The sequence below is a fragment of the Oncorhynchus clarkii genome, chromosome 13, assembly GCF_045791955.1.
Source record: "Oncorhynchus clarkii lewisi isolate Uvic-CL-2024 chromosome 13, UVic_Ocla_1.0, whole genome shotgun sequence".
In the NCBI taxonomy this organism is placed as follows: domain Eukaryota; kingdom Metazoa; phylum Chordata; class Actinopteri; order Salmoniformes; family Salmonidae; genus Oncorhynchus; species Oncorhynchus clarkii.
Window position 1 is genome coordinate 18,585,243 of NC_092159.1, and position 11,054 is coordinate 18,596,296.

At 38.8% G+C, this 11,054-nt stretch overlaps 1 protein-coding gene across 1 annotated transcript in view; it reads left to right on the forward strand.

Moving 5' to 3' along the window:
* The window catches only part of LOC139424541 (VPS10 domain-containing receptor SorCS3-like), a 216,792-nt gene extending 213,085 nt beyond the window's left edge, over positions 1–3,707 (forward strand). The window contains exons 25-27 of the mRNA XM_071176480.1: positions 887–992; positions 2,178–2,338; positions 2,903–3,707. Coding sequence (XP_071032581.1) covers positions 887–992; positions 2,178–2,338; positions 2,903–2,961 — 326 coding nt within the window. The 3' untranslated portion in view covers positions 2,962–3,707. The remainder of the gene's footprint in view (positions 1–886; positions 993–2,177; positions 2,339–2,902) is intronic.
* Positions 3,708–11,054: the final 7,347 nt, after the last annotated feature.

Here is an 11,054-nt window from a genome sequence, read left to right on the forward strand (position 1 = left end):
GGCTTCTTATGTTAGAGTTGAAAGTGCCCTTACGGAAAAACCACATGATTTCACATGTGGAAAATCACATAATTTCACATAAAATGTAACTTTTTGGAACTCTTCACGGTTTTTCTTTCTGTAATGGTGGGGGTGGGGGTTGGAAAGGGGATTGCCAGGTTTGACAGGTCTAATAGTACATATTTTGATAGTTCTATTAGCCAAGTAATCCCAGTCAGAACACATAGGCTTGAGCTGGCCGACTGTGGCTTAAAGGGCTAGGTATACAGAAGCAGGTCTGCGGGTGCTGGACCATAACGTGTGCGTGTGTGTGTTTGTGTGTCAAGGGTGTGTAATACCACAGAGAGAGGTGTTAAATAGTATAATCAGCACCACATACCCCCAGTTTATTCCACAGTAAGTGTTGCACTTTATTTGTGACAGTTATTGATGTAAAAGGCTCGATTTAAACATAACTTAGCATTTACCTCTGAATATGAATGTTGCTATGCTTGTTTAAAGCAGATGGCTTTTAGTTGGAGAAAAGGCAACCATTGAGAAATAGTAATTACACGCTATCACAGCCTGGGACATTAAAAATGCACTATTGTTGCCTTGGATCGACCCATAATACATAGCCAGATTTATTTACTTGAATCAACAAATGGATTAAAGTGAAGCATATGCATTGACTGTATGTATCCCTACTGTAGCAGACTGTTGTGATGCAAAATATACATCTCAACTGTACCACCATTATTGTTATTAGTAACACAATATTATACAGTATAGGATCAATATTGGCAATGAAGCAAGATCATCTCCAAGGCGTTCCCAGATTAGCCTTTATTGTGTTGCTCTGTTCTTGTTATGTTTAATGATTGTCTTCCTCTACCCTCTGTTACAGCACCCTTGGTGGATTCCATGCCGAGACACAGCAGTTCAGCCATGCTGATGCTCCTATCAGTAGTATTCCTGGGTTTAGCAGTGTTTCTCATCTACAAATTCAAGAGGTATATACTGTACTGTGCGATTATATATTTGAACACTGTATCCCAGCACTGCTCTCATCACCTGTCAACGTCATTAATAATGCATATTAGAATAATATGCTAGATTGGTAGGGCCTGCATCAATAATGAACTGAAGACGTTCCTTTGAAATAACTTTTAAATGTCCTTTATACTCTAGATGTAGTAAACAGATTTAGAGTGATTTGGATGCATGAGGCACGTGTTGGAATCAGTGATGTTATGTTAATAAAACTATCATTCAGTTGCTTAATATGCTGTTGCCATACTTTGGCTGTTAGTAGCTGAATTATTAAAATGGTGAAAAAGTCTGTGTAAAATGCATCAATTATGGATATTGAAATTCCCGGATGAATCTAAAGAAGAAGCAGATTTATTGAAATGTCACACCCGACAAAGCAAACAATTAAGTAACGAAATGACTTGGAATTTGAAATAAATTGAAGTACAAGTGGATGAAACAAATTTCTAATCATAAATAGAAAATATTTTTCTGAGATTATGCAAAATGTACACTACCGTTCAAAAGTTTGGGGGTCACATAGAAATGTCCTCAACTAGTCTAAAGAAGGCCAGTTTTAGTGCTTCTTTAATCAGAACAACAGTTTTCAGCTGTGCTAACATAATTGCAAAATGGTTTTCTAATGATCAATTAGCCTTTTAAAACGATAAACTTGGATTAGCTAACACAACGTACCATTGGAACACAGGAGTGATGGTTGCTGATAATGGGCCTCTGTATGCCCAAGTCAGCTGTTTCCAGCTTCAATAGTCATTTACAACATCAACCATGTCTACACTGTAATTCTGATCAATTTGATGTTATTTTAAATGGACACATTTTTTTTTGCTTTTCTTTCTAAAACAAGGACATTTCTAAGTGACCCCAAACTTTTGAATGGTAGTGTATATACATTAGGAGTACAGTCTTATATCGCTAAATTGATGTCATATGGACATTTAATGATGTATAGATTAAGAATTTCTTAGTTAGATATCTAGTGGCTTCATGACAATAGGGGGATTAGTATAGTTTTGTCAAAATACCAACTCCGAACAAAAAGTGTAATATACGTATTTGAGAAATGCTGCCAAAGGGATGGACCATCATTGAATAGTCATTCCCTGTATCATGGCTGTTGTCTGTCTACATTTACCAATCTGCAGAAAAATCCCCTGGATTAACATATACGCGGAGGTGAACCAGGAGAAAGAGCAGGAGATGATCGGTTCGGTCAGCCAGAGCGACAGCACGCCTAAGATCACCCTCAGTGAGTTCTCTACGGCCAAAGAAGTCATGGAGAAGGAGATGGACGCCAGGGTTAAACGTAAGATACATGGTCTGATAAATCATTTTTTAACAGCAAGTTGCTAATTTGAATGAACTTTGGATGAACTATGAACTTCCAACAATATTACACATACATTGTCCAAATTAATTTTATTGGACTAGAACACATATGGGGGTCATATCTCCATGTATAAAAAATGTGAGTTTTGACCTGCAGTGTATACAATACATAGTGTTTATAAAGTCTACATTGTTTCTTTACATGGAATTAACTGGTAAGAAAAGGGAGGAGTAGTGTATCTTCAGAAGAAAACTAGGAAACAAACGAAGCAACATTCTTTCCGCAATATTAAGCTGATCAACCCCTTAAAAAAATGTAAAAAATAAAAAGGAAACAAACGAAACAATGGGTCAGCCACTAATGTCCCACACGTGAAACAACAGCTTAAGATCTTTTGATAAAACATTGTAATGAAACCCCAGTAATTAACAGGCAGTATCAGTGTTAAAGTAGGTATTTGTTTCACAGACATCAAAGCCTCTACTACCAGTGGACTAACCTATGTTGTTCTTATGTGTGTTTTTTCTCTCCCTACCCCAGGGCGAATTGGACATGCCTGCGAGAGCACAAGGGAGATTCCTAACTGTACTAGCGTGTAAAGCCAGGGAAGGAATGCAACACATGTGTACAGACAAAGTATTGCCATTTTGAGGGTTCTCTCTTTTTTTTTCTTTTGTAATTTCTCAAACACAACCCCAATGTTAATAGTTTTCTAAGGGCCTGATTTATACTGATGTGCATGGGTGTCTTGCTTGATAGCATCTATGCGGCGAATCTGAAATCCACTCAACGAGACAAGTTTCAATTACAAGTATGAGCTTCTTAGGCCTACTGTTACGCAATTTGGATTAAAAAGAAACATTACATTTTCAGTCCGTAATTGTCTTATTTCATGGACTTTTATCAAAGCCTTTATCAAAACCTATTAAGAGAGTTATGTACATTTCTTAATGTTTTACTTTTCATGAGGTATCAGAGTTTTTGTCTGTATGGGCCATCATGTCTAGGTCTCCGATCTAACAGGGAATATTATTGAAAATGTACCATATCTTTAGATATCAGTTATCACTCTGTATATACTATATGTATATTTACTTTTCACACGCTTGTAGTAAAAGTACAATGCCGAACACAGGAGATCTAGTCATGGCCTGTTATCAGTTCTTAAAAGTGTGTTAAAAACAAGATGTTACTTATAGGAAGAGATCAACTTTTTTTTTGATGATGTCCTTGACTTGTGCATGTTATTATTAAGGACGAGATGTATGTGTTGTAGATAAGCAAGTTTTGTAAATAGTTATTTTCTATTCATTAAAAGAGCTCAGTCACTTTTACATACAGTATATATACAGACTCGCATATTCTTAATTTGGTTAATTTATGGCATACAATGTACAAAGGGTTTAACTGTTAAAGATGGGCATCATTTTCTAAATATCAAACCAGGTTAATTAACACAACGCCACCCCTGCTTGAAATGAAGTAAAACACATAATTGGTGGTCATTTTTACCTGCATCTCAAGGTTAAACTCTTTGTAACAGACGACACTAGCCATAAACATCATGGGATTATTTATATTGTTTGCCCTTTGAATGTAACGAGAAGTGGAATCAACCATTTATGATCCGTGGATATAATTTGTGTCTGATTCATCAAGATGATCCCACATTGTTGTCGATGTCAAATTGTTATTACTGATGAGTATATTGTACAAGGCCCATCAGCGTGTCAAGGACAAGTATCTTGGGGGTATTTTGCAGTGATATAGTGTATCAAGTCCTTTGCTGGCATCTATTCATAGAGTGCTCTATCTCTGTAAAGCATATCAACTCTCATAGAGTTTCATGGTAATCTCCTCAAACATTATCTCTCAAACAATATCTCCATACAAGAAGGGAACAAAACAACTTTGTGTTGACTTTCCACTCATCTGATAAGGTATCTAGAGAAAAAAACTACACAAGTCCCTGATTTTAAACCACCATCCCATACGTTTGAGTCTCGTCAAATTATCCCACTATCAACACATTTCATCAGCTTCATTTAGAAGTTAGAAACTTACTGTTGAGTCAAGTTCCACCACTTAAATTCCCTAGCGTGGTGAAATACACACAATAGTATAAATGCTAGCTAGTAGCTAGTTTCCTCCACTACACTGCTGTGCAATGCAGTCCTCCGAAAGCTGTCATCAGAAAGAGCAGGAGCAGGAGCTTCAGTCAGCCAGCAGCTTGAAGGCACGGACAGGTCCCCTGGCAGCAGGTGTAGCCAGTCTGGCGGTAAGCGGAGATGAGTGGATGATTAAGCAGCGAATTCACCATGCTGAGCTATCCCACAATGCCGTGCCTGGAGTTAGCACATGACGACACACAGAGGTGGGAATGGCGGGAATGTTTAGAGAATGTTGCAGAAGGAAAGTGTTTCCCATGAAAGTGTACATAAGTGTGTTCAGTAGTAAAGGAAAGGGGTGGAGCTTCTGTATATGTAGTCTCTTGTTACATTGTAACGAGAGTGGAGTTACATTTTAATAGGAGTGTTATAGCAGTTGTCAAAGCAAGTTGTTGCAGTAGCGACAATCTAGCGTTGTTATGATGCATGAAACTCCATCCACAGAGGCATTCTTCCTGACATGACATAACAAAGCAACACTTTGTTTTGTTGAACGATAATTGCATCCTCCTCACTCATCTGACTGTCCCTATTTAGTTTGTTGTTGACAAATCACTTTGATGTTCTCAATGTCACACTGGCTTTGTTCAAATACTTATTAAAAGAAAACAAGATTAACGTAGTGACAGATAACGGGAATATTAAATTGTTTTTTCTTTGTGCCATCTCTGCCAACACCAGTTCCTAAGGTGACTCCTCCTCTGGTAGACAAAGTTGAGCTAGCTGAGCTAAAAGGTCACTGAGAGTTCATCCACGTGAATAATTCCTTTTATTTCTCCTGAATTTCTTCAGAAGACATTCCTTCGACATGTAAGGCCATTATAGCAGTGGATTACAACCATTCATCCCATGAGCCTCGAAGCTCTTTTTGCCCCTATGTGCTGGAAACATGTGTTGGCATTTTCGCAATGGTTGTTGATCATTCAACAGTGCTAAGTTCTTCAGACATGCTTATATTTTTCTGTACTGCTGCAGGTTTGTAGGGAAAGTGGTGGTAGGTTGTAAGGCAACAAAATAGGAACAATGCTAAGAGGGGTGAATACTTTCGCAAAGGCACTGTAATTGGGTTTTGTTACATTTGTAACAGTTTGTGCGCTTATTTATTGGTGTAGATATTCTTTTCTTTGACGTTCGTTTGAAAAGCTTTTCTCTTGTGTTCGTTGCTTGACATCAGATTCCATTGAGCTGGTTTGATTAGTTACAAATGTTGAACACCTAATATAAGATAATCTATGAAATCGGAAAGGGAATCAAGATTGTGGGAAAGGAAAATTAAGAAACCTTAGTGTACATAGATGCAGTAATGAGGTCAATGGAACTCAACCAAATGAATGGAAATGTCATGGAAAATCGCGTAGGGGAAAGATGGCCTGGGGGAAATGTCCTGAAACTCCTCATTGACCCGCAGCAAAATGTGGCTACACTTAGGCTATTGTTTAAATGTGTATTTCACACTATGTTGAGGTAGAAATCGGAGTATAATGCATGTATGGATCTCATTGTGACCAATCAACTGCATTACAGTTAAAAACGACTTTGACTACCAGCACAGATTTCTGTATAATAGCTATGCTACCAGCTTATACGAACGGAAGTTAGCATTTAGCAGTCACTTCTTCAAACCTGAAATGGGAAAACTTCTAAAATGTTATGCACACTTTAGTAACCACTTACTGGGCCTGTTACAATACATCAATCATGACGGATTTGACTATCTACTTTGTTAGGTCAGATTTGATGAATGTGCGCTAATCTCCGTGGTCTGCGTTCCATTGACCTCTTTACCACATGTATTATGATTCTAAGGGCAGACCATTGTAATACTCTTCATTGCACAAATCCTACAAAATGCATGCATCATCAGTGCTGTTCTGTTTCATCTTAATTTCAATATTTCTACTGTAAAGAAAATGTCATTTTGAAATTGTTTCAAATAAATGTATTTTTCTACATCAACGCATTTCTCTCTGTGTAATGGAATTCTTAAAACTCTGAGAAGGGTAATAGGAGGTGATTTGCACTGAATATTAATCTGACATTCTTATTGCTATATCCGACACGTTACTGTGTGTGTGAGATTGAGTGTGTCTGCATTCTTGTTCCGAACCTCTGTTTATCTCTCTCTCACGCATTTGCTGTCTCAACCTCTGAACGCTCGGCTATGAAAAGCCAACTGACATTTACTTCTATGGTTCTGAGCGGTTGCACCGTCTATAAGCACTGTTTATATTATTTGACCCTGCTATGAACATTTGAACAGCTTGAAGAATGAGACAATACTGTGCAGCTGTATTCATCGACCTGGCCAAGGCTTTCGATTCTGTCAATCACCAAATTCTTATCAGCAGACTCAACAGCCTTGGTTTCTCCAATGACTGCCTCGCCTGGTTCACCAACTACTTCTCAGATAGAGTTCAGTGTGTCAAATTGGAGGGCCTGTTGTCCGGACCGCTGGCAGTCTCTATGGGGGTACTACAGTGTTAAAATCTTGGGCCGACTCTTTTCTCTGTATACATCAATGATGTCGCTCTTGCTGCTGGTGATTCTCTGACTCACCTCTATTGCAGACGACACACTTCTGTATACCTCTGGCCCTTCATTGGACACTGTGTTAAATAACCTCCAGACGAGCTTCAATGCCATACAACTCTCCTTACGTGGCCTCCAACTGCTCTTAACCTGTTGGATCTCTGGGGGCGCTATTTCATTTTTGGATAAAAAACGTTCCCGTTTTAAGCGCGATATTTTGTCACGAAAAGATGCTCGACTATGCATATTCTTGACCGTTTTGGAAAGAAAACACTCTGAAGTTTCAGAATCTGCAAAGATTTTGTCTGTAAGTGCCCCAGAACTCATTCTACAGGCGAAACCAAGATGATGCATCACCCAGGAATTAGCAGAATTTCTGAAGCTCTGTTTTCCATTGTCTCCTTATATGGCTGTGATTGCGCAAGGAATGAGCCTACACTTTCTGTCGTTCGCCCAAGGTCTTAGCAGCATTGTGACGTATTTGTAGGCATATCATTGGAAGATTGACCATAAGAGACTACATTTTCCAAGTGTCCGCCTGGTGTCCTGCGTCGAATTCGGTGCGCAATTGCCAGCTGCTTCCACTTTACCATTTGATTCAGGGGAGAAAGCATGTGTCCAAGAACGATGTATCAATGAAGAGATATGTGAAAAACACCTTGATGATTGATTCTAAACAGCGTTTGCCATGTTTTCAGTCGATATTATGGAGTTAATTTGGAAAAAAGTTCGCGTTTTGAGGACTGAATTTTCGGTTTTTTTTTGGTAGCCAAATGTGATGTATAAAACGGAGCTATTTCTAATACACAAAGAATCTTTTTGGAAAAACTGAGCATCTGCTATCCAACTGAGAGTATCCTCATTGAAAACATCAGAAGTTCTTCAAAGGTAAATGATTTTATTTGAAGGCTTTTATGTTTTTGTTGAAATGTTGCGTGCTGGATGCTAACGCTATGCTAACGCTAAATCCTTTGTTTGCTAGCTACTGTTACACAAATTATTGTTTTCCTATGGTTGAGAAGCATATTTTGAAAATCTGAGATGACAGTTTTGTTTACAAAAGGCTAAGCTTGCGAGATGGCATATTTATTTCATTTCATTTGCGATTTTCATGAATAGTTAACGTTGCGTTATGGTAATGAGCTTGAGTCTGTATTCCTGATACCGGATCCGGTATGGGGAGTTCCAAGAGGTTAAATGCAAGAAAAACTAAATGCATGCTCTTCAACCAATCGCTGCTCGCACCTGCCCACCTGTCCAGCATCACTACTCTGGACGGTTCTGACTTAGAATATGCAAATACAAATACCTAGATGTCTGGTTAGACTGTAAACTCTCCTTCCAGACTCACCTTAAGCATCTCCAATCCAAAATTAAATCTAGAATCTGCTTCCTATTTTGCAACAAAGCATCCTTTCCAGCAACTCATGCTGTCAAACATATCCTCGTAAAACTGACTATCCTGTCGATCCTTGACTTTGGCGATGTCATTTATAAAATAGCCTCCAACACTCTACTCAGCAAATTGGATGCAGTCTATCACAGTGCCATCCGTTTTGTCACCAAAGCCCCATATACTACTCACCACTGTGACCTGTATGCTCTCGTTGGCTGGCCCTCGCTACATATTTGTCGCCAAACCCACTGGCTCCAGGTCATCTATAAGTCCTTGCTAGGTTAAGCCCCGCCTTATCTCACTGGTCACCATAGCAGCACCCACCCGTAGCACACGCTCCAGCAGGTGTATTTCGCTGGTCACCCCAAAAGCCAATTCCTCATTTGGCCACCTTTCCTTCCAGCTCTCTGCTGCCAATGATTGGAACGAATTGCAAAAATCACTGAAGCTGGAGACTGATATCGCCCTCACTTACTTTAAGCACCAGCTGTCAGAGAGCAGCTCACAGATCCAACTACCTCATCCCCATACTGTTTATTTTATTTTATTTTTGGCTCCTTTGCACCCCAGTATCTTTACTTGCATATCCATCTTCTGCACGTCTATCACTCCAGTGTTTAATTGCTAACTTGAAATTATTTTTCCACTACGGACTGCGGTTGAAAATTAGCCGGCTGGCTAAAACCGGCACTTTTACTGAAACGTTGATTAATGTGCACTGACCCTGTAAAAATAAAATAAATAAACTCAACTCTGGCCTATTTATTGCCTTACCTCATTTATTGCCTTACTTCACCCACCTTACCTCATTTGCACACACTGTATATAGACTTTTTCTATCGTGTTATTGACTGTATGTTTATTCCATGTGTAACTCTGTGTTGTTGTTTGTGTCGCACTGCTTTGCTTTATCTTGGCCAGGTCACAGTTGTAAATGAGAACTTGTCAACTAGCCTTTCTCAACTAGCCTACCTGGTTAAATAAAGGTGAAATATATATATATATACAGTGGGGAGAACAAGTATTTGATACACTGCCGATTTTGCAGGTTTTCCTACTTACAAAGCATGTAGAGGTCTGTAATTTTTATCATAGGTACACTTCAGCTGTGAGAGACGGAATCTAAAATAAAAATCCTGAAAATCACATTGTATGATTTTTAAGTAATTAATTTACATTTTATTTAACTCCATTTTCAGTCTCTTCATCAGCACTGGAGTCATTAAGGAGCCAGCAAACCGAGTCACTGTGTACCGTCTGAAAAACCTTGATACAGTACACCTGCTTCAGCCAGCTACAGAAGCTACAGCCAGGAGCTGAAGTGTACACAATGCTCTCCCAAGAACCAACACTGCAGATCAGAATTAGTCATCACTTACTTACACTGCTGCAGGCATTTAGACAATGTACTGCTCTATTCCTGTCTGTCACGATGTTACTGTGTGGAGAATACATTAACTACAGCTATTAGATGTGTGTGTGTGTGTGTCTCTAGTGACGGGCATGTCATTAGCAAATAGCAGCTACAACAGTTGATGTAAAATACTTATGGTAAATGCAAAGGCTGCAAGACAAAGGTTGGGCATAAGTATTGTCAATGTGATTAATGTGATAGTTTGTGATAACTGTCACCGACACTTGTTCGGAAATGATAAATGCAGTTTTGTGTTAATCTTTCAATACTGCAGTCATGGTATACACTAAGTTCCTGTTAAAGCTGTATCTTGTTACTGTAGATACTATACTGTATCTCATTATTGTAGATTCTATACTGTTTCTTGTTGTAGATACTATAGTGTATCTTGTTATTGTAGATGCTATGCTGTCTCTTGTTACTGTAGATACCATACCATATCTTGTTATTGTAGATACTATACTGTATCTTGTTACTGTAGATACTATACTGTATCTTGCTATTGTAGATACTATAGTGTACATTGTTACTGTAGATATTATAGTCTATCCTGTTATTGTAGATACTATACTGTATCCTGTTATTTTAGATACCATACTGTATGTTGTTACTGTAGATACTATACTGTATCTTATTATTTTAGAGAAGATATATTTCATTAGAATATTTTCCAAATGATCTTTACGGTAGCGAGGTCACTGCGTGTCTCCTTCCTGAACCCAAACATGTGAGAGGTATTCCTATGAGGCACTGGTTTAATTATCACCACGGCGACAGGATGACTTCACGGTATTATGAGATACCACTTCCCCTTCTGATCCGTTCTACTGCCATTCTTTTGACACTGACAGGTAAATTGTCTTTAATTTGACATCCACGCCGTGTGACACCTGCTACCACTCGAACGTCAACAATGAGCGTTGTCTAACAGGCCATGTTTTTTTTTCATTATCCTCTAGCCGCCTATAGCCGGAAAGAGAGGACTTAGCGGTAAAGAATTGATTGGAGGCAGAATATTTGCACTTGATAAAATACCCTTGTCAAGAAAGATAGCAGCATTGTCATCTGCGAAGCCACCGTCCCCTCTAGGGATTGGGCCTTCACCAGACAATAAGAGTACTGTCACTTAATGACGAATAAAGACTCTACTTCGATTGCCGTTTATTTAACTTTTGCAGTTTTCTG